Here is a 24,881-nt window from a genome sequence, read left to right on the forward strand (position 1 = left end):
GATTAATCTATTTGTCCCGTGGATAAAGGTCATGCTAACGCAGTTACTGGATTGCGACACCTACCATGATAAGATGAAACGCTGATTAGAGCGGTCCATACCGACTTCTTCAACTGACTCAACCAACCATTAATGAGCCGAAAGTTGTTAAAAAGCTTTTGCAGCGAGTCTAAAGTGTCGTGGACACTTGTCAGAATGTGTATGATAAAATCTGACCTTACCAGCTCAGTTCATTTAGTGTCCACTACCAGCAATGAAAGGGTACAAGAGAACGAGATAATGGTGTGTTCGACGAGAATCGCTGTTTACCAACGTTTCCATTGAAGGCGACTTAAACTGAGTCAGCACTATGGAACCCAGAGGATTGACTCGTGCCTAGCCTGCATTACTGGTGTGATGTTAGGCAGAGGCGAAAGTTGGGCGAACGAGCAGCGAAGTGGAGAAAAGGCAATTTCAAATTACTGCGCTTAGCCGCTCATGGTGGCTCTGCCACAATATCTCCGGCTATGCGGCAGGCTACAGCCCGAGCCTTGCCGACAGCACTACCTCACACCTACACCAGGTTGCGGACCTCTTAGTCTTCACGTTGAGGTCGATGGATCGATTCATGAACGAGAAAGTGCAGCTACGAGGAGCCCGATCTCTGCAGTGTTACACGGTGAGGGCTTGAAGAACACGCTTAATGATCAAGCGCAGGGTATGTACCTACCTGAGGTCTGGAGGCACTAAGTAGATGCTTCTATACAACCATGACAATCTCTTACAACATCCCAAAAGTCAACAGCCAACCATGCGTTTCACAATGGAAACTGAGGAAGACAACACAATTCGCTTTCTCGCTTGACACACTGACGACAAGAGATCGAGATAGATGGTGTTACTTCAGTTGCATACATAACTGTACTGAGTGCTCCTCCGCAGTTCCCAGTTGGCTTCATAGCTCAGTCAGTGGTAGTGGCTGCATCGGTATAGCAGAGGTAATCCGGCGGTTTGAAACTGAATTTTTTTCACTTTCTTTCCGTAGCTGCTTTTAAGCTGCATTATCTAACTGTAATGGTCAAAGCCTCATACAGCTTCTTCTGCTTACCCAAATTATAGAAACGAATAATATATTTTAATAGGCATTGTTTAGTCTTTGGTGAGATATAAATCTCTCAGACAGACATTGATAGTAGTGCTAGTGAAAGGTTAAAGTTGTTAAGTTGAGCACTGTAGTAACTAAAGTGGGAAACCGTTTCCCATAACAACTGCTAAGTGAGTAAATGCACCACAACGCAAACATCTACAACTATTCAGTGAAAGTAACGTGTGGTATTGTTTAATTAGTAAGAAATGTTAGTATTGTAAGTTATGTTTTTGTTTGGAATAAACTTGCATTAAAAAAAAAAAAAGTAACTCAAGTAGCAGTTCTAAGAGTCGTATTTAGTTGACTCAGCCGAAAATTCTTCGTAAGTATCACTCTATAACGGACCGGCCCGTGTTGTGTTTTATGATAATGATACAAATTAGCCCCTCCGCCTAGGGCGTATTAACTAATATATTCATTAGTTAACAGTTGGCTTCATTTATCAATTGGCAAAGTACTACACCGGTATCGCAGAAGTCGTGGCCATGGACCGTTGGAATCTGAACTTTATTCACTTTTTTTTCGTACCTGCTTAAGTTGCGTTTCGTTACTGCGATGGTCTTTTAAAGCATAAATAAGCGGGAAATTAGCTTTATGAAACATTGTCTATCGCCGGCAGTTCCTCTCTTAGCTTGCTCTGAACTAAGAACTTATATTGTGTTCGCAATGACGATTTTAAGCTCAGGTAGGCTTGTTGGAGATGAATAAGATTCTGTACTACCGAAAACTCTTTCAGATAAACGACGCTGATCACTCCTTTTTTTAAACAACGCTGAACACTGCAAGCATCTACCTCTTTTACTATAACAAACAATGCCAACCCAAACCACTCCTCCCTCCCCCCAATTGTCAAGCCTCGAGAGTATTGCATTTTCATCAGCCTACCCAAATTATAGAATGGATAATATACTTAATTGGGATTGTTTAGTCTTTGTCGCGATATAAATCTTCCAGACAGACATTAATCATAGTCAAGGTTAAAGTTGTTAAGTTGAGCACCGCTGTGACGTAAGTGGGACATGGGATTCAAGAAGCGTCTCTTTGATAAAAACTGCTAAGTGAGTAAATGCATCACAGCGTATACAGTGACTATGTTAGTAAACCAAATGACAGTTCTAAAAGTCATATGTAGTTGACTCAGCCAAAAACGTTTCTCTACGTATCACTCTGTTACGGGCCTGTTGTGTTTTAAGATAATGATACAAATTTGTTTCCACCGTCAAGGGCTTATTAATGTTCATTAATTGCTGACGTCGCTGACGACAGTACGGCATTACTATAAACAAAGAAGATAAATTGCAACTTTCTGGTGGACAAAGCACTTGTCATAAAATACTATTACACAGAGAACCAAACAGAGAACTGAAATTTCCTTGAAAGTTTAATGAGGCGTAATGAAGACAGGTCAAAGTGATGAAGTCAGTGTAGGCTCCTTGACTACTAAAATCTTTTAGAACTTTGGACTGCAATTTAAGGCGACCGAAGCGTGAAAAACATTATACAAACAAATCCGTCAGTTAGGTAGCATTACTTGAAATAGCACTATCAGTGTTAGTTTGGTGAGAGGATATCCAGTGTGCGCCAGGTGAGTCATATCGTGGAGGTAACATTTTTTGCTCCATTCTGCGAAGCCGTTTCGTGTAAAGTGAGTTTACACCGCTGACTGTTATATTTATGATAGAGATTTTGATCTCTTGGAAGCCATCCAGCGTGTACAAAGAAATTGACTGACAACAGAGAAATGCACCACCCAAATTAGCAAGTGTTTATTGGTTATCGTAGGCATGTTTTAAATTCAAAGGTAGTAAAACTTAGCTTGTAAAGCCTCCTCAGGCTCTATAGCAGTCAGTGAGACCGTTTTTCCATTCGCGACTCAAGTTCTACTTACAATGGAAGGAGCGTCATTTCTTTTACATAATCATGAGGCTGCGGATTGGGCGGAGAAGACAAACCTTTTATATAGTTTAGCAGAGATTGAACTATTTACCAAGTGAAGCAACAAATCAACATCAGAACTTTGGTCATAACGGAAACTAACGGTTTTGAGACCCCACGCTCGTGCAAGCCCGATAAACTAAGGTTGGAAGCATTTCTCTAGAATGGAATTTTCCGTGTTTTTTCTTTTGTTTTTATTCATGAACCAATTATTCTTTATCTTAATCTTTGCAACTAACCCAACCAATTAAGAGATTAATGGCATTCATTTGTGAAACTTATCAGTTTTGTGAACTCTTCCGAGCAATTTTATTAACAAAATGCAATCCGCGCGGGCCGCTTTTCCACATTAGGTAACTATGTTTAGGATATTTGAGTAGCTTTATACATTTATATACAGCCTGTTTTTACACACGAAATAGATAACAACATTACACAACACCTCCATCAAATTTATCACAGGTTCTTTTTGCCAGACGCACAGTAATTATTCCCGGCCTTTGTACATTTTCGGAGTTTTTTGTTCTAGATGTGATGGTTCGTCCCTTCGGACCAAGAGTTTCTCTTTTCTGGCATTATGTTCGCATTCACGTGTACTTTTTTGCTATTGAAGAGGTTATTAATAAGGCCTTTTGATGTGTTTCGAAAGTCGGTTTGAGAGACTCCAGTTCGCAGAGTTCAAATGAATTTAATAATTGCCCTGCTAGCCCGTCAGTCGGTCATCTAAGCTTTAATTGACGTTTGCTCCACGAATCACAAAAACGGCAAAGGCTTCTCCTTTTCCTTCTCCTTCTCCTTTTCCTTCTCCTTCTTCTTCTTCTTCTTCTTCTTCTTCTTCTTCTTCTTCTTCTTCTTCTTCTTCTTCTTCTTCTTCTTCCTCTTCCTCTTCCTCTTCCTCTTCCTCTTCCTCTTCTTCTTCTTCTTCTTCTTCTTCTTCTTCTTCTTCTTCTTCTTCTTCTTCTTCTTCTTCTTCTTCTTCTTCTTCTTCTCCAATATCCAAGATGGAGGATGGTTAACACATGCGCAGTCCCAGGTCCTATCCAAGATGGAGGATGGTTAACACATGCGCAATCCCAGGTCCCAGTCGTTTTCAGCGTTTTCGAGCGTTTTTAGTGTGGACAGGTGAAAACGACACAACTGTGGATGAAAATATTTTGCTTCGATTTCGCCACGATGAAAACGCATACTTTTGAAAACGCATTAGTGTGGATGGGGCCTCAGAGTTCCCGTAGAAATTTCCCTAGTTTATTGATGGTATAAACCTTTGAATTTTTCTTTACATTACAACATAAAGTATTTCCTAAATAACAATATTGTTTCTCAAGTATTTTGAACTTTTTTTTCAGTTAATGTGTTAATGAAATCTTCAAGATTCCATTCAAATGCCGGACCGTTGCAAAGAGGATTCGAATGTTCATTTCATTCTCGGAAATACTGGGCATGCGTGACGTAGACTGACAGTGAAAACCGCTGTAATACTAACGCACAGCGCAACGGATTTTGTGGTAGCCCATTAGCGATCATTAAAGTATAGTTACGGCCGGCGAACGACAAAAGCTGTTCTTAAGGTGTTAACAAAGCGAATGGGTGAAAAGAAAAGAAACAAAGAGAACACAACAAACAAAACTGAACCACACAAAAGAGATCATGTGCTAATGGTTTTTCTCTTAATATTCAGTTGGACTATAATTGGTGTTTCATCACGTCGCTGATGATGTCGTGTTTATAATGTTCAATGTACACCCTGAGGCTATAAGGCAAATACGGCCATAAAAGCACTTTGAATTTGAACAATACAGCGTCATACTGACTATTAGTCCTCATTTCCTTAGCCTTATAATGAGTTCTTTGTTTAGCTGGAAATATACGGCGTTGAATAAATTACTTGACATTCCACTACTGGATTGGAATAATTGTTACCAGAACCAGTCAAAAGACTCATCTTCTTGTGGAGTTTTCGTTAATCATCTTCAATCCACCCAGAAGGGCAGCTTTTGTTTAAGGTGAGCATGACTGCTCTTCCATGAATTCTCTTCTTTATGTTGAGGTGAATATTGTCACGAGATAGAGTTCAACTCGTCAATCCTTATCATCGTTATTCTCTTTCTTGAAAAAGGTCTTCTATGCTGAAAATGTTATCTTAATGCATTTCGTATTGTCATTATACCACTGGGCAAGGGAGGGCTTTATTCTACTAAGACCTGAAACTGATGTGCAACGTGTGCATTTATAAACGTCAGAAGACAAATTTCATGCATCAATCCATCAAGTAACCACCGCCGAGAGGTTCATGTAGTAAAGCAAAGTAGTAGACTTTGGCAACAAGCGCCCCGAACTCTTTGCTTGAAGGCAGCAATTAAACCTAGAACCATTATCATCAAGACCCAGGTTTCCATTTCGAAGAGAGACAAGCTATGGAGGAGAGCTTTGAATTTGAAATCAGAGGTGTACCATCATTGGTCAACCACGAATTCATCAGCTAGATTTATAAAGTCTTTATCAATTTATTCTTATATAAGACTGATGGCGTTGTTGTTCTTTACAATTCTTTGGTCTTTACTTAAGTTATCCTGCGTCAAAGAACACGCTCTGTGACGTCTGTGTTAACATCGGTGCGTTATGCTTCATTTAAAAAGTAATTTTCTCTGTCGACAGTGGATTGTATTGATTAATTCGACGCTTTTTATGTTTCAGACACAAAAGTAATTAAATCTGTCTTTTAAAATGGTTCGTGGTTAGATTTTAACGTTTTGTAATCAAATAACATGCAGTCAGTTCAGACACATCGGCGTCAGTCTTTCAGCATTCTTACTTTCAGACGAGAAAATGACTAATATATTCATTAACATAGTTTGCCATCTTCGATTCCTTTATCATTTTTGTTTATTTTCAATTCATCTATCAGTTTATTTGTACCAGCGTCGAAGATTTCAAAAATATGTATGCACACAGTAGCATGTAAAGCCGGAACTTTGTCACTAGAGATGTCGACTTGCTGAAAAGGAAAATGGTTGATGACGACTGAGGGCACCGACGCATGCGCGGCTACCGAAGCTCTACGCTTTTAGAATGCATTGGTAAATTTGTACTACGAGAAAACATGAACCAGACTGCTAGAACGAAAACGAGTTCTGGCAAAACCAGAAACGTAGAAGTCGTTTTCAGTGTATGGAGGGTATGTCGCATTAACGCGGAGGGTTCAGTTTGGTGACGTCCACCCTCTCTATACCGAGAACTAGGTAGTTCGGTTGTCTGTGGCTGGGTCTACCCGTTCGGCAGAAAAAGTTTGAACTTGTTAAATGGAGCACAGCATTTTCGATATTCACTATGGCATATAATACACTGTCCAACATTTGTTGAACAGCAGTTGCAATATTTGTTTATCAACACCAGTGTTTGACCGTGTGTAATTGGCTTAACTGAAGCCGTAGGCAACATGCATAAACGATCCATCCCAAAGTAAAAGAAATGATAGTGAAATGGCAATGAGGTAAGTCTCTGCAGTCAACAAGTCAGAGAAACTGGAACTTAAACTAGGAACCTGTGGATTGTTAGAAAAACTTGAAAGCCATGCTCAGTTCTGGTTATTCAGAGCCGGTGATAGCTAATCCAGTTAACAGTTATCCGCGTTAACAGTTTTTCAATCTATCTTGTTTAAACCAATTTTCTTTTAGTAAAAAAAAGATAAAGAATTATCGTAGACAGCATGCCTCTTCACTTATTCATAACTGAATGTAATAAGTGAATAGTCAGCTCTCCGTTACGATCACTAATTGCAATCAATCTTGGTCACTTCAATCTGCAAGGGAACCTTTGTCCTTTCCTGTGGTGTCTTATTATATTGAATGAGTAGAGATTGAACTTGACAGCGGGTTTGAAATGACACCTAAATGAACAAAAATCATTTCTAAACGTAGCCAAACACATTTTCCTGAAAAGTATGGAGATACCAAAAATAAAGAGTTCGTGCTGCATTTCATAACTTTCATTCCCGTTAAGGGCAATATAATGATAATAGTGGTACACCAATGCAGAGAATTAACTATATCTAATAAGTTATTACCATCCCCCACTCGATCTGAAGTCTTTACGAGTGTGTCCAACCCCATTGTAGAGCATAACAGTCATTTTCTCAAGTGCGTAATTAGTGCAAACAACAGTGCACGCAAAACGGCATTAAACAAAACGATATCATGCTGTAGATCTTTCTCGAAGCCTTGATTTCTCAACTTACCAACAAACGTCTTACATACAGGCTTGGGGTTGTTTATACTAAATGGGGAATAGAGACGTTTCAATTACATTCTCCATCGTGGACTATTGTTTTTGTGAAAATTGAGATACATGACCAGAGTATTGGAAGCCTACTATTAAGTGTCATATTGCCTTTAAGTGTTTACTAACAGTGGTCGCTACAGTGAGAAACGTAACGTTTTGACTTGGTCGCAAAAGTTAACTAAGGAGATACAACTCAAAAAAATTGTCTCGGTAAGGTCTTGGAGACTTCATAAGAATCGCGGCGAAGCTATCGAGAAACATCCGGTCACAACAAGCTTTTGCTAAGGCACAAACAAGGAAAACGTTGCTTGAACAAGGTTTTTAAGCAAGGTGAGATAAAGTGTAAAATGAAGATGCAAGAATTGTCACTGTTATATTTCGTAACGATCATGATTACTCCACTGTTGTAAAATTGCATGAAAAACAATTACCCTATAAGTTTCAGTGCAATCACAAGATATGTGGTCTTTTTCCAAACAGAGTACATAGCATAACTGAACCTTTCTCGCCTGGCTGGTGTACAATTAAGCATTTCCAAAACAGCCTTATGTACGGTTCAGCGGAGTTGCTTAGCTTCCATGGTCCCAGAAAGCATGCAGGGTTGTGTACAAGGACAATCGTTCATCCGCCTTAATGGGCATTCACATACTAATCGTAAGCTTCACGATGATTGCGCTTATCACCTCACCATACATTACCTGCTGAGTAACAGTGACGTCTCAGAAAAAGCAAGAACACATGAGCTCTCTACTAACAATTTTATTTCACAACAACTTTATACGAATCATCTGCCTTTCAACTAAGAATGCAGTTACTTACAGTTGTCATTATATTAGGGACCTTAAGCAGAGGCGACGACGACGCCGACGAAAACGAAACTTAAAAAATCACCTTCGCGTCTTCTGAATAAATTCGCGATGATTTATACTCTCTCACTTTGTGCAATGTAGCCGAACTATCGAGGATCTAGCGTCGTAGGGGCGCCTTTAAAGTTCAAAAAGAGAAAGGTAAATTAACCATCATGCGTTCACGTTCTCCACAAAACCTTAAAATTGGTCATTTCACGTTGTTGTTTTGCAGAGGACGACAAAGAAATGTACCAAAGTGTAAAATGCACGTGCAGAGCCAGTGTTTTGCTAATTAAAACTATTGTTTTCTGACGTTCTCGTTGACGTCCCTATTATCTCGGTGGGTCCAGTGACATTAATTTTATAGTCATTTGGAATTCAAAAAAAGAAGCCTGTCAAAAAACTGGATGTAATTACCGCTTTTTAGCTCACTTATATCATGCCCTAAGGAAACAAACTAATCGAAACTCGTCAAACGGTCTCCCACAACTTAGTTTTGCAGCACCGAGTAAACGTTGGTGGATGTATACCCTTTCTTAGAGAAGCTATTCACTACATTTGCTACATTAAACAGTAGGTAAGGGAATTTGAAACTGATTTATGCTTGTTGGGTGCAAAGGTTTGGTAATGCTATGTACTGAAGATGATCACAATTCTTACGATTATACTGGAATTACGGGAGTAGTCATTTTCCATGCGACTTCACAACACTGGGTTACTGATGTTACTTCAGTGAACTATTACAGAGCCATAGACCGTCATCATCAAGCTGGGGATGAAAGCTACTACAGTTGTTTGCGGATTTTTTCTTTGTTTTAGACGAGTAGATACCAAGGCCTCTAATTTTCCGTACTGCGTTCAAACTACTGATTGCCTCTCATGAACACGGTATAACTCAAGATCGATATCAAAAATGACCTCATCATTTTCCGCTGAAGGCTGAAAGCAATCAGCAGCGCAATAATGGGTATCAGAGAGGGCCAGTATATCATCCTAGGGAAAAACACGTTTCAATTTTCGAAGCAACTTCATACCTTGATTTCGAGAGGTGCGTGTATTCTATGAAATCCTTAACTTTTGTTAATTTAAGAAATTTGGTTACTGAACTGAATCGTTCGCTTTCAGCTACAGCTGCACTAATGGTTTCAAATGACCTGTCGTTATGCATGAACAGGGGTTCAGAATCTAATTTGCATAGGCAAAGAGAAAGACAAAACGTCGTTAATGAAAGTGTCACTGCATGGTTTCGAATTGTGATTTAGTTTGTAGACCTTACTGAAGGAAAACCACAAGGAACAGAGGTTTGAGCGAACGTCACAGAAAACTGAGATAAGGAACAATGAGGGGCAGTAATGCCTGTACACATCTAGTGGAGACACACCTCATGCAAAGAAAAATACCGCATTTTCTAACTCAGGGAGGTTAACATTAAGGTTCATCAATTAATCCCACCAAGATAATGCAATCAGTTTATCTCCGGTCTCAGTCACAATTGTTGTGAAACAGAATATGCCAGCTACCTCTGACTGTCATTATAAATTCTCACTAAGTGGGTCTTGACACTCACCTCTTTCAATCATTCAGAGTTTAAGAACTAAAAACCTGTCATAACTAATCTAATCACCGCCTTCTGTGTGTTAAATAGGAGGCCTTATAAAACGCTCCAAGCAAAGACGTCGTGCAGCCATTAGTGACTGTCGAGAGATACTTGTGATCGAATCCCTTCAAATGGTGCTCACTGCACTTCTGTTGGACTCACAGTGAATACGCTTTTATTTGTAACGGACAAGTCATAGGTAAGACGTTTCGTGCAAAAGTATCCTAGGCATTCAAGCATGCTACTTTTGAAGAAGACCTTGGTGCTTGTAGCTCTGCTTAAATTAAGCAGACACATCCTTTGCCTCAGAGATTTTAGCCAAAAATACATTTCAATGAGCGTTATCAGTTAGGCTTTGCTCATACGTTGCACTTCTGTCGCATACAACTGAATTTAAGTGCCAAAACTAAGAACAAGAAAAATGAGAAAATCGCTTTAAATCGGCCTAGTAAATGCACAAGCAAAATAATTGCGGTATCCAAAAGACGGCCAATCGCTAATCGCTGGCAAAAAATGATCAGTAATCGTAGCGATCGTATGAAAACGAGACAATTAGCGATTCAGCGATCGAACAGGGTATAAACAAATGTAATGCATAGCCTGGTTTTCATAAGATCGCTCATAATGCTGAACTTTAATTTGCTAAAAGCAACGATCGACACCAACCCTAAAAAGAACAAGGTGCAGAGCCGGTCCAGATTCGTAGTTTGAGTTGCATGCAGAACGATTGAAACGTAACGTATAACCACCCCCATAAACAGATAAACATATCTCTTATCTTTGATGACAGACTAGCAGTGTAGAAGCTGCTTACGTCTTTTGTAATTTCACTGTTCAGTGTTGCAATTATTATATCAACTACAAATACTCATCATGAATGCCCAGGCCAAAACAAGGTCGACATGTGAGATTTTCTTTCTTAATTTTCAAACTAAAGCGGCTTTTGGCTTAGTTGGAAGCATTTAATCGATGAAGTTCGTTCAATATGAAAGGAGGTTTGTTGTTTGATAACCTTAAGTATGACCGAATCTTGACTCGAACGAAAGACGTATGATTAGGGTCAGGATTTAGCTAACCTCAAATGAGTCTAGAAAGGACTGAGTTTCACACAGGTAATCGATCAAAAATTTGCATAGGTTAATTATGACCGCACGCATTGAGTCGTTAATCAAATAAGCGTTGGGTTCGTCTGTGTTCAGCGATCAAGCACAACAACAAGGAAGCCGAGAGGTTTAAAAATAGTGAAGAAATGACACACCCATCTTTCCAAAATAATCTCTACTTTTTTTATAGTAATTATTTGTTGTTGTTTCTTTTTTACATATTACACGAATGTAAAATTAAGTACAATTTGTGTACTCCCAGTCTCAAGAGTCTATATTTTTTCACAAAGAAGTATAATTCCACCATACCAAAAGCTATTTGAGGGATCTCGAGAAGTATTGGCCTTGCTGTCTTTGTCACTGACTGATATTGTACCCTTAAATGGGAAATGATTTATAACTCTAAAAATAACGAATGTCAAAAATTTGTTGCCATTAAGTTTGCTTTACCAAGAAAGACTGGCGAGGAAATTTGAAAGGTGAGAACAGTTTTCAAATTACACTGTCTCTTTTTCAGTTTGTCTAAAGGTTGAGGGCACAATCTTTTGACTATTGTAACCGTCATGTCGGGGACACACAAGGAGAAAATTTAAGCAAAAGAAGATAACGTTGAGAAAACGAATTTATTCAATCTGATCGGCTCAGTTTTTTAACCTAAACATGTTACAGTGAAGACAAATCTCACAAAACAGTTGTATTTCCCAAATTTACGAGTTGCTATTGCCGTTCCAAAGGTGGCCTATTTTCCTACCCATTACGACATCTTAGTCGTCCGAAAGCATTAGCTATACGTTTGCCTATGTTAGGCCAGTTCAAAGTGACATTTCACCAAGGGAAATCCTAGGCAGCGAGCCTCTCTCAACAGATATTTAATCCAACAGTTCACATCCCTGGTGATACGGCTACTTCAGGCACACATTCACATTTAATGGACTCAGAGCCGTGTTCAAAGGAAAGGAAATAAGCGATTATCACTGCAAAATCGCGAACTCATCGGTAGAATAGGATGTTTTTCTTTCATGTAGTCGAGGTCTTAGCACTGTTGCTCTTCACAACCAAACCTTTTTCCTTCACATTCAAGTCTACACCTCCAGACTTTCACTTACAACTGAATTTACGAGAAGGATTTAGCCTAGACCAACTTCGCCTTGATGCTCTTACTTTAATTAACGTTTCCTCGGCGATTTTAAGGGAGTCATATGCTTTGTCGTATAGTTGCTGTGCAACAGCTTCAAAGAAGTAACCAGTCTTCAATATAATTGTCAATTCAATCGTTAAAAAAACCATCGATTCTTAATACGCTTCTCATAGTTATAAGAGCTTGTACACTCTGCACTGATTGATATTATATGTATTATCACTGGACGTGCGTAATAGCATTTTGCCAATTATAACAGCGCGCGCGCATCCTAATCTAATTGCTATTGGCGTCATCATGGTACATTTCTCAACATACGCACGGCCGTGCGTCCATCCGATGTCAGGTGAAGGAAGCATGCGCGCGCTGTTATAAAAAACTTTTTACAGAGAGACGACACCATAAAAAATGTATATTTATAAGAGCTTGTCGAAGTTAATGAAACGTTAAGATTAAACCGATATGAGAAACCACTTTCACCTTTTTTTTTTCAGAGAATTTTGTAATTTATCAGGAACAAAACTTGTTTTCCAGGAATCGGTTACTTTATTTTCACTATGTTATAAAAGAATTGGTTCATGCTTTTAGCTGTGCGTATATCGAGTTATGGATGCACTTGGGAAGTTTGGAGAGCACTCAAGAAGCTAGAGTTGCTCTCGGCTACGCCTCGAGCAACTCCCACGCTTCTCTCGAGCTCTCCAAACTTCCCGCGTGCGTTCATAACTCGATATACGCACGCTAAGCATGAATCAATTCTTAAATATACACTGTATTGATTAAAGCCATAAAGGTAATAGTTCTGAATTTTATTTATACTGTCTGTAATAAAAAACCAAACAAAAACGGAAAACTGCTAGTATATCTCCGCGTTCTTTTGTGACAGTTAAATTACCTATTCCGTTTGAGAAATAACAGGATAACTAGCAGATCAATTTTAAAAAAAACCCTCGTAGTTCTGCCTGTTCCGAGTAATTCAAAACTCTTCCCAAAATAGTGCAATTCAGCCGATTTCGAATTGACCGTAGTCTGCTCGTTCTGTTATCGGGAGCAGAATGAATAGAATAGTGTTCCGATAACTCCGAAGACAGAATTGACACCAAAGGAACGTGACCATTGATAAATTCCTTCCAATTGCTTCATTTCCGAAAGAAAGTCCCAAAACAACGCGCCTATACAAAGGAAACATGCATGCAGCACCGTCACATTTTGTAAATTTGGCCTTTTTGGGGCAAAAAACGTAATCTTTGACAAGCAAATGTCACATTTCATAACCTCCATGACGCTTCAGGCCTGTAAAGTGAACGTGAAAGATCGTAACTGTTCCATGACCTAGTGCACGTAATAAATCGGCAAAAGTCGAAAGGATCCGTTGTTGCGGTAAAACTCGATATTACATATTACCTTATTTTTTGTATCACCACCACCTATGAATATGAGCAGACATTCCTTTGATTCATCATTAATTGAACTTGTTTTATTTCCTTTAATAGCCTGTTTAATTTTGATGACAGTTTTCATGCTGGGAATACGCATAAAAAATGAGTGCAAATATGGCAGATTACTATCTAACTCCACCTAGTGTTGTTCGAATAACGCGCGAAACGAGCGCGAATAGTGTGACAATATCAGTAAGTTATTTGTACAGTAAAAACCAGTTGACACGGTTATTTGTACAGTAAAAAACCGGTTGACGAGGTTATTTGTACAGTAAAAAAACCGGTTTACGCGGTTATTTGTACAGTAAAAAACCGGTTGACGAGGTGTACAGTAAAAAAAAAACCGGTTGACGCGGTTATTGTACAGTAAAAAAACCGGTTGACACGGTTATTTGTACAGTAAAAAAACCGGTTGACACGGTTATTGTACAGTAAAAAAAAACCGGTTGACACGGTTATTTGTACAGTAACAAAACCGGTTGACACGGTTATTTGTACAGTAACAAAACCGGTTGACACGGTTATTGTACAGTAAAAAAAACCGGTTGACACGGTTATTTGTACAGTGAAAAAAAAAAAAAAAGGTTTGCTGATAAGCACACGCTCGTCCCAGTTTACTTTTTCTCATGCTTTTTTTTCTTTGTTGTTGTTGTTGTTGTTTTTTTTGTTCCCTATGTTTTGGCGTGTGCTACCGCTGTGCATTTTTACTCATCTGCAAATTTGACTTTCTCTGCGGGCTCCTCAAAATACAGGACAACTCGCAAAAATATACAAAGATCCTATAAATCAAAACATCGAATTAAGATATAGGTATTTCCGTGGCCAGTTTAGTAGTTCGTGGCGGCCACATGCTAAGAAAAAATACCTTTAGGCCAAGATTTGAATTGGGTAAAATTAGATGTGGTAAAAGAATCAATTTATTCAGCAGACTTGCACCATAAGCTTTTACAAACCAATGAAAAACGTCTTATGGAAAGAGGAAAGTGTTTTTTTTTGGTCAGCTTACTAGCAGTCATTTTCAAAGACTATTGGAGCGTGTTTGATCTCGACGACAAACCAAGTATTACAGGATTGCTAAATTAACTTTGTTCGTTTAGTTTGAAAATGTAATGTACGTAGTAATGACAATTCAGCGACCGTCACGCACGTGACAAGTCGTTTCTAGTAATACCCTTTTTTTGTGTGTGTTTTTTCGTGTTGGTCACTTCCCAGATCTCCTGATTTTGCTCGGTTAAAACATCATCCTAGACAACTTCAAGTAACGTCACGGAACAAAGTCACGCCATCTTCTGTGACAGTGTTCAGCATACTGCCAAATTCCGAGTATAAGCCCCTCTGAAAATTATTGTTCACCACCCAGCCTCATGAGCCAGTTTGGGTAGGGGTACGACGTAAAGAAATTCTTGTTTAGCATTGCGGTAGAGCAGTTTTCAACCATTGTCTTCTCGCCATAAGAAGCATAACTACCACGATGTAAGTATACCAGTTCACGCTGAACTGCATCTTTTTTGTATCGTACATCTTCAGCCGCTTGCCGCATTGTTTATGCGTTGGTTCCTTTCCCACTATTGCTATCAGTCGTTGCAACCGAAAATGGTTGGATGAGTATTTTATTGAGACTGAATGCAAATACCAAAAGAAACAATTTTAAGATTGAATTATGATGACTTTACGATATCACGTTCATACAGTATATTGATTATATATGTTGTTTTTTTTAAATAACCCTTGTAACCCCTGGTATTGGTCAAACCTTAATTTACAATACGGTTTTAACATTTCATGGTATGTGGATGTGATTTTCAAGCGTAACCATCCACAACAAAAACTACTGACCAATACTTTCCTCTGTGGAGCAATGTATTTCTTTTTTTGTTTTTGATAATGTGAATTTAAGGACGTTTATCTACTCTTCTCCATAGACTTAACTCAATTACAATAACTTTGTGGCGATTATTAGAGAAATCGAGGCTCAAAGTTGTAAATTTTACGAAAATAAAGCCTTCCATTTCAAGTTTATTTCATTTCATTTCCTTTTTTTTCGGAGATTGAAATAACTGTAATAAAGTTGGGTCTTGTAGTTGACTGAGCAACAGGAACCTCCACAGCACGGGTGAATAGTTTCCTTTGCAGGGCATTTTTTAAATTGATTTAGACTGGCATCGGATGTACAACACAATTAGCATTTTCTTGTTAAAGATGCATGTAAAAGGAATTGAGTTGAACTGCTTCAGCACGGTATTTTGCGAAGTTATAAACGGTTGTCAGTTTTCTGAAGAGCCAAGAGGGTAATATAACACACATCCCCTCCCTCCAGTTTAACTAATAACTCTTCCATGTTTTCTTGTATTTTAGAAGTTTCAATTTCACAAATTTCGCTAGTCGCACACTTGAATTTTGTACAAGAGAGCCAAAACAGTCTTCTGATATCAACTTAGAAAATGTAATTTGCTTCATTGCCTTAAGAGTAAATTGGACTGAAAGGGACAAGGCAAAGACCAACTTTATTTGTTTCTCAAGTTTACCTCATATTTCCCTTGAGGTTTAGTTAATGACGTAAGCAAGCCGCCATTTTAAATTATAATAATAATGGTAGCAGAACTAGTTCTTTGTCCATGGTCTTACAACATGGCAGCTATGGCGTCACCTCAAACTTTCGCGCCAAGAGTGTGCTAAAAATATCCGATAAAGTGAATCGTTGCGCCAAAACATAAATCCCCCAGAGTACAACTCCAAAAAAAATATTTGGCAGATTGCGAAATGATAATTACTTTGGAAAAAAGATGTGATAAGCTTTCTTTTCTCTAAGGCTTTTGAGAAAACAGCCATTAGGGTTCTTTCAAAAAGAGTTAGTTGGAATTTAATTTTCTTTTTCTGCGAGTTTACCTGTTGACTTATTGTCATCTTATAACCTTTTTAGTCTGTAGTTCCCAATTTTGTTGAGATGTAGCCAAAGTGAATTCGACCATTTAAGTTCTGTAGAAATAATTGTCTTACGTTAATGAATACCGAGGAAACTTTTAACGTACTTTTTGGTTCGTTTCATATTAATCCTCCACATTTGGATATCGAAATACATCATCCTAATAATGTCTACTAGTTTACAAAACCGATAAAGGTAAACTATGAAGAGTACAATTGTACAAACGTGAGAATTGTCAAACGTGATAACCTGACACAAGTGTTTTGAAAGATCATATATACGAAACTAAATTGTTTACCGACACAATTTGAATTGTATTTAAGAGTAAACACGTGACTACGAGGTAAATCGCAAGCAATGCTGATGGCAAAGAGCCAATCATTTTGTAGTTGGATGAGAGCTCAAACCCCTTAAAGTTCTTCACATAATAGCGGATGGACAAAACATAAAAAGTTCTCTGGAACATCGCTGAATGGCCTGTTCTCGAAAGTCCCGGTAACTAACCGTGCCTGATAAGTATATTTTTAAATGTTTCAGTTTCGCCGATTACACAGCGTTTACAGACATGGTACTTGGCCGATGTTTTCATAGAATTGCAAAAATGGACTTCTGTTGAGAAACATTTATCACCAAAGACATTTATCGGGTCAAGTGAGTTACCGGGACTTTCGAATAACAAGCCCCAGGAGCGAGTTATATGGGTCTAAAAGCAACAGAACACAACATTCAGAATAGGTCAAGGCCAAACACATGTCTATGAGGTCACGTGTCCAGGCACGGACAGCACTAATAGCCTGTGTGAAGCCTTAATTAGTTCCCCTGTTCTGAACAACATATACCTAGTTAACAGTAAGAACAATAGAATTCTGAAAACGTCCAGGAGATTCAAGTTTGTGCGCCATTCCATTATTACATTAAGGTACGTACAAATGCACCTGCCTCTAAGAAAACGCTTGATCGAGAGCTTGTTTGAGGTTGCATAAACACTGCCAATGCCTGCACAACGGTACTTTGTTTTCTGGTCACGTACACCACAAAGCTCCAGCACAAGCTTGTCATACATTAAATGCACGCTCCCGCTTTTTTATTGCTTTTCAGTCAGCATCAATCGAAACCTAGATTACATACGAAGCATTAAGAGCAACTACATTCCGTGTCAACGTTTTGGCATCGAAGACTTTCTACAAGCAAATACAAATAAGCGTCTTTTGTCCTGCCAGATTAGGTCTCTCAAACGGCCCCGGACTTTACTAATTACACCTTCGAAAATGTATCTGCAAAGCTCCGGTTGCTAATTGAGTGAATAAACAGAGATTCTTTAAAATCGCGCCACGGAACACTGCTTTGGGTCACAACATAATCACATCGAGTAGTAATCGTTACTTCTTAGATTTGATTACGCCGCCTGTTCCTTGCAGTCAAGAACTGCCGACGGCCGGACTCTTTCTTTGTGGTGTATAGCTTACTTGGGGGTTAACCCTTGCAATCTGCACATTATCCACAGATTTGGAAGGAAGTTGTTTGGAGTTGTTTTCTAGGCTGCAATACTGCTTTGCATTGGACACCCAACTGTGTTTTTGGCTCTAATTCCAAAATCGAGGTCGGTGATGTTTAATTTACAGTACAATAAACCATAACGACCTGAATTCATTGATAAACTTGAAGAGAAAATACGTCATAAAGATTTTATTTTCTCCCTTGAAAGGTCTAATTAAATTGGGTTTTGAAACCACGGTTGTTATTGTTTACATGCAAAGAGAAGGTGAGATACCCAAGTTTATTATAAATTATGCTTCTCTTTTTTTCAGCATTCGTTCGCACCAAGTGTTTGTGGAAATTTGGTTTGAAACTTGAAACTTTGCTTTATATACGAATGCCAAAGACAGCAAGAAACCATCTCTTTTATACATGCACGACAAAATTAGATGTTGTCCTGCCGCGTACAAGGCAATATAGGTTTTATAGCTTTCGGCTAATGTAAACATAATTTCTTTGACTAGGAAGACAATTGATGATTTCAAAAGCAAACTAAACGATGCAACACGGAATCAATAGGATTACAATCAGTGAAAACGTCGTAATACCGCGCAAGCAATTGATGCCTCAAATGGTGTTATTAGACGATGCCGTATAAGGCGTCAAACTTTCTGTGAGCCCAGTGGCCATTACACACAGAAGATCTTTGTTCTCATCATTATGTATTAGCAATTATTGATAAGCAAATAATTGACGTGCGGCAGAGGAAGTAAGCGTGTCGTCTCGAGTGTCATTTGCAAAGAGTACGCGTTGAAAGCGCTTGTCCAAAAAAGATACTACAAGGCGTTTGGTGTGACTGAATCTTCACACACCACTCGGGTCCTACTGTTTTACAAGGTGGGTCAGTAAAAATGCCTTGCTGGTGCAAAATTCATATCACTCAGCAGCTAGGAAAACGTTTTCTACAGAGAGGGACCTTTTTTTGGATACTAGTATTGTAAACACCCGCATCTTTGAACTCGTCCCCTATGCCCCCACGTATATGTGAATGTCGTACAAATTTTGGTTATTACATTCAAAGAAACGCAGCTTCTTGGATTCGTGCCTGTACATTTAAAGGTTTGAACTTGTGTTAGAGACCTTTCTCTGTTTTTTCTACACCGAGAAACACCTCGTATAACAAGAAAGCTGTTCAAGTCTAACTCAAAGCTGTTTCGTTTCTTTATACAGGGTAGTGAAAATGATGCCCTCCATTTCAAAGATCGTCATTGGCATGTTGTTGTTCACCACTATCACAGCTAAATCAAGGAACAGACCCCCGTATTGGAGAGTGCAATGCACAGTATCGAAAGGATATCTGCTCATGCAGAGGCATGAATGCAACTTCAGAATTCCAACTTTTGGTTGTCGCGGCGCCTGCTTTTCATCGGCAAAACCTTTCAGCCATAGAATTGGATTTGCTACAAGTTGCTCGTGCTGTGCACCCATTCGATCATTCATAGGAAAACAGCAAGTGAAATGCCGAGGAGAAATTAAAGAGATCCGCTACCCAGTAGTCACAAAATGCGCATGTAGACCGTGTTTAAACGGAAGCTAACAGTTCATTTGTTAAGTATCGGCGCGAAGAAAAGATTTTCGTCTCGTAAAGCGACTGTAGATCTTAAATCTCGACGAAGTTAAATACAGAACAACGTATAGCTCAGTAACAATGAAAAGGGGTTGACGATAGCAGACTCCTTCTTTATTCTTCTTTAAGTTTGGACGACTTTGGAGGAGCTCTTTATGGAGAAAAGCATGAATATGTCACAAAGCAATACCAAAGGACATTTCATGAAGGTGGATGCAGACTAAAGGCAAGTGGCAAGTGGTTTGTAACATATACGGTCATCCATTATACTTGCGGGTTTCACTTTTGGGATCAATTGCATTAAGATTAAACTGGTTTAACTTCAGTTACGATACGTCAGACGTTCTAAGAAGAACAACCGACAACTCTGCTGTGCCAGTGACTATACTCACCTCAAAGCGATACAACTTAATATTGCTGAATAGTACGAGTGCAATGACAAGAAAATTTAGCAAGGCAGCTTTAATTTAGCTTTTAGCATTCCTGAAGCCGTACCACAGCTAAAAAATATTGACCCACGGCAGTTTCCGAACAAAACCACTTGATAAAATTCAGAAAATTTGCCAATTTTAAAGCTGTTCGTCGATTTTAAAATGTTTCGCATTGTAAACGGCAATTAAAATTACCATGACTGTGCCGAGTGAGTCAGATGTGGCCTACGGCTCGTTTCGGTTGCATGAACAATCTTGCTAAACCTAATTTCTAATTTCGTTTCAATTAGCAGATTTCCCTTCCAATATTGCTTGTTCAGAACAAAAGAGACAAGGAAAAGTAACAAATTGCCTATGCCAAGTTGACGGTAACATAACAGAGGAAAAAGCTCAGCTTTGAATTGTGTGCTTGAAAGTGTTGGTCATATAAGGATAACAAATTAATGAATGTATACGGATATTTAAACTGATTTTGAAGAATTGTAAATACTGTATAAATCTATTTCTATAATTAATGACAAGATATAGCTATTGTAAAAAGTGTGTATATAGGATCCTTCTTTAGTTCTCGACTACATCCAGTCTTTGTATTTGGCTCTAAAGGGATAAGAAGGATTGATAACGGCTAATTGTTCGGTGACACTTTAAGGTAACTAAAATACAATGTTAACAATGAAAGTCAATAATGATATGAAAATTGTGACCGGCATATATTCAAAGGGTTAACCTTGTAAAATAAATAAATGTAAGGCAAAAGGCGAAAAAGAAATAAAATACTACTCCTGTCGAAAATGAACCGATTGCGTCATTTGGATGAAGAGTGCAGTGGCTGAGAGGGCGAGTATTGAAACAACAGCCCGCCAGTTGTATAAACTTTAGAATCAATTACAGGATTATTTTAATGTGGTTTGATGAAATTCAATACCATGTTAATCGACAACTATGCATGATGAACAAATACTCAGTCTGAAAAGATCAAATCTACCAGGCCCTGAATTACTACGTTTAAAAAGGGCGCAGGGAAGAAATATCGTAAACAAGACAGCGGGACTCAACGATCGATGGTTCAGGTGTTCAAAGTTCCAATGGTTCAAAGCATTTCGCCAGAACAATAGCTAATCGATCTTGCAAGATCATAGCCTGTTAAAAGTTATTTGTTGTGTCTTTTAAGCTATGACGAAAACTCCTTGGAATGGTAATTGCTAACAAAAATGTGACTGTACGTCAAAACATTGACAACATCGGTTATTTTTCTAATAATGGATTCAAATAGGAATAGGTCAGTTTAGTTTGCAGATGCCGGCGTGTTAGCATTCAGCCATGAATTACTCATTAGTAAGTCACGATTTTGGAGTTAGCAATCCAGCAGCTTCTTCCCTTGCGAATAATAGTTCTTTATTCACAGGTTATAAAGTGTCTTGTAGCAAATTTTAAAGCAGCGATTTCTTCGGACGTAAACGTAATGTAAAATAGACGGAGAGCATCAGTTCTATTCTTGGTACCCAGGTTTGACGGGTAGGGTAGTGGGGTGTGTTTACTGATGAATTACAGGGAAACTTGGAAGGGGTGTAAACGATGCAACGTGGCACCAAATGTCATGTACTTTTAAAATTATTGTATACTTTAGGTGTACACAGCACGAAATTTTAAAACTCCTAGCGTTCTGATTGGCGACTTTTTAGTGGTGTTGTACGTCGACTTATAAAAGGTCATGATTTGAAGAAGTTGTTCCGAAGAATATACAGCTAAATCCCAGAACCCACACCCAAGAGATCCGGCTAATTTTGATTTGGACGGCGTCAGTAAATTCAGAGACAGACATTAAAAAATATATATATTTAAAACAAACGCAAAAGAAAACGAACCAAAATAACATAACGTAGTCAGATTAAAAGTGTGTGTTCCAAATGATCCAACTTGAGTTTTCCTCTTTGAATTCAAAATGTATACATATATTGCATCATGGAAAGAATGCCAAATAAGACTAACAGAATACCTAAAAGATCGATAACTTTAAATTAGAAGCTACTGGTCAAGAGCTCAGTAATCGTCCCTTGGTGATTGAAATCACCAATGACATTTCTTTGACCATGCAATTTTCCTCGCCATATGTTCAAACTCAAACAAACTATTAACATAAAATCGTGGTATTCTATCAATTTTCAACTTAGCCTTGACCAAGAGCAGGAGCCCATTACCCTTATTACCATTATGGGCTCCTGCCAAGAGCTTCAAGTATTAATAATATTTGTTCATCAAACTGAATCAAGGGATGTACATTTGGAAAAAACTAGCGAGCCCATTGTTTTAGTTGTGTAGAATATTTTCAAGACTGTCTTATACTATTCGTAAATAAAAAGCTATGATCAGTATGTCCACCTGTTCCAGTCGACCGTGTCTGCAATAGGATCCATGTAAAGGGTACTTCAGAAGCACATCTGGGTAAAGAAAAAAAAAAAGATTAGAAAGCAAACGCGAGTTTTTTGAAAAAAAAGGTACTGCAGTTTTCAAGACATCGTCTTATTTTGAGATTAGAGCTATTAAATTTGATTATGCATGCTTTCGTGGGAAGGTCATCCAATAACATCAGGAAAACATTAGTGTTTTCTTCGCTTTTACTCAGTTTACACTGAAAACTGTAGGTAAAAAATAAATATTGACCATTCCAGCTTGCCTTTTTGAGGATCGCTCAGCTGATGTATAGTTCCAAACTATAAATTTAGTTCATACGTAATCCCAGAGAAGCCAGCTTCATTGACATCGCATTCCTGTGGTTTCACAAAGCGTTTGGACCATCTATCTGAAGACGACATCTTGGTAGAATGCAAGTTAAGGACAGGTCGGTTCATCTGTCAATAAACTAAACTGGAACGCAATTTCGGAAAATCTTTAAGTTCTTGGGTCTCGACTCAACGTTCTGTACCAGGCAATTTGTTTACAATGTAGCAAACTTGGTGTTTCTGTTATTCATACGTCTTAATCAATTCGAATACGACTTGTCAGATATATAATTGCTTTTCAAGCATGATAACAGTTCCCAGCACTTCCGCTACAAATATAATCCCCAAAGTCAAAAATTTTTATCGCCACCTTATGATGAACTTCCAGTAGACTCCCGATGCACAAAGCAATACAGTTGATTACAACATTCTTCCAACATCGTGGGCGGAATTGTTGTTTCTTCTAGCAGACATGATCTGAACCAACGGCTAAGTGTGTATTCTGCTATAGGCCATGTTTAACACCATATTTGAGGGTCTATGAAGTTGCATTAAACTGGAACCAACAAATGAAGCTATAACTAATATTTTAAGGATGAAGGGAATCGACCTTGGAGGTTCAAAATATTCCTCACAAGTCTCATAGATCTGAGAGAACAAATGCTGTCTTCGACAAATTCCTGTCATTGCGCCAACTTATTTAATCAGAATTCTTGGCGTGTTTTTTAAACAAAAGAAGATACCTCAACCTCCTTTGGCAATAATAGAAGTAAATTATTGCATGTACTCTACCAATTTGTGTACATTTAAGTCATCTACAATAATCTTAATTGCCAAGACCGTAATCGTTTTCCATTGCTATTAGACAGTTGCCAAAATATACTCTTTGTTATCTTATCCCATAATCCAATTCTCAGAAGGTGTGAGCTCGTGCTCTTGGCATGTCAAATCCATATTTTTCAATGGTAACTTTTAATCAGCAATATTCCTATAGACATCAGAAATACATCGCCTGAAAAACTCGGGTACAAAGTTGCACAAAAATGTATTACTGCTTTGACATGGTTTGCTTTGATGCGGTGTACGGATGTACGCCGGCCACACGAGATGAAGACAAGGAAACATAAAAAATGGTTGCACGAGTAAATCATGATTCGAATTGCAACCTGGTCACGTCTCAGTTACACCAAACTGCATATGTCTTATTTCGTTTTAGTAACTGCCTGTGTTTCATAACTATGGCGACGAACCTTACCGACTCCCGAAGTTTGGTTCAGCAATCACAGCTCACGTTGTTTTGGTGATCAACAATTTTACTGTCAAGTAAAAATACAATGAAGTTTAGTTTAATTTGCGTGAGAAAGAAAGTTTTGTTTATGTATAGGTACAGAACGGCTAATCTGATCGGTTTCTTCTGTATAATTAATTATGTTAGACTTTTTAAGTCCTACTCAGTTTTCTAGGAGTGTTTGAAGTTTGAAAGTAGGAAAACGTCAAACTATGAGCAAAATTGCGCCTTTAATTCGGCATATTATTTCCATCGTAAATTAACACTTTCTGCTCCTTACTTGAGTGCATTGGAAGGAAATCAATAATCAGGGAGGAAGACTGGTTCCAACATCAATCCGATTTTCGTAAGAAAACCAAGATTGAGTAAATAAAGATAACTCCATTTCAGTCTACAATGTCAGAACGAAACATAACAGCGCTAGCGCTTAGACAACGATTAGTCAGAGAACAAGTAGTCTTTTGGGTGCAAACTACTTTAAAAGATATGACTAAATAGATATAGGAAACGCAACGAAAAATTAAGAAAGGAAGAATGACAAGGTTTGGATGGACAGCAAGCTTTGGAGTTTACCTTTCGGATCAAATGGAAAATAAGACCCTTGCTGTGGATAAAGGGATTTATTTTTTGTCATCCAGCCAGGCCAGTAAACAACATTCCGAAATTTGTTTCCATACGGCTGGAAATCCTTTACATGGATTAAACATTTGGGACAAATGAACTAAAACAAGACTCCCAGAACTAACTTAACTCCTTGTTTTCATTTCAAATGTGAAACAAGTGACCTAAGTATGGTTAGTTTACGAAACTGTGGATTGTCTATTTGAGGACTGATCAGTGTAGTCGAGCTCACCTGGTGTTATTCTTGGGCTAAACAGGAATTTCATTTCTATACCTCTATCAACTCTTTGCAGGGGTTGAAAAACAAGTATTTTGCCGAGGGGTGTTTTGTTCC

General features: G+C 38.4%; 2 protein-coding genes across 11 annotated transcripts in view; one reads left to right on the forward strand and one right to left on the reverse strand.

Annotated features, from left to right (window-relative positions):
• The window catches only part of LOC146486351 (uncharacterized), a 46,614-nt gene extending 22,657 nt beyond the window's left edge, over nt 1-23,957 (reverse strand). The window contains exons 1-3 of one of the 2 annotated variants that reach the window (XM_085100330.1): nt 23,894-23,957; nt 22,593-22,783; nt 22,298-22,356 (exon numbers count right to left, since the gene is read on the reverse strand). The gene's annotated coding sequence lies outside the window, so the exon portion shown is untranslated. The remainder of the gene's footprint in view (nt 1-22,297; nt 22,357-22,592; nt 22,784-23,893) is intronic. The other variant, XM_085100337.1, reaches the window with a different exon arrangement.
• On the forward strand, nt 1,416-20,714 carry LOC146486353 (uncharacterized). 9 transcript variants are annotated; one of them, XR_014860303.1, is made up of 3 exons: nt 1,416-2,711; nt 9,833-9,983; nt 19,091-20,714. XR_014860303.1 is itself a non-coding variant. In XM_085100361.1 (2 exons), the coding sequence occupies exons 1-2, from the start codon at nt 4,901-4,903 to the stop codon at nt 19,455-19,457; spliced, it is 531 nt and encodes a 176-aa protein (XP_084956487.1). In that variant the 5' UTR covers nt 4,413-4,900; the 3' UTR covers nt 19,458-20,714. The 9 variants fall into 9 exon arrangements, 2 of the variants coding, with proteins under 2 accessions (XP_084956487.1, XP_084956495.1); XR_014860302.1 differs by lacking the exon at nt 1,416-2,711 and adding an exon at nt 6,579-7,669; XR_014860312.1 differs by lacking the exon at nt 9,833-9,983.
• Nucleotides 23,958-24,881: the final 924 nt, after the last annotated feature.

The sequence above is a fragment of the Pavona decussata genome, unplaced genomic scaffold, assembly GCF_977016875.1.
Source record: "Pavona decussata unplaced genomic scaffold, jaPavDecu1.1 SCAFFOLD_21, whole genome shotgun sequence".
NCBI classification, from domain to species: domain Eukaryota; kingdom Metazoa; phylum Cnidaria; class Anthozoa; order Scleractinia; family Agariciidae; genus Pavona; species Pavona decussata.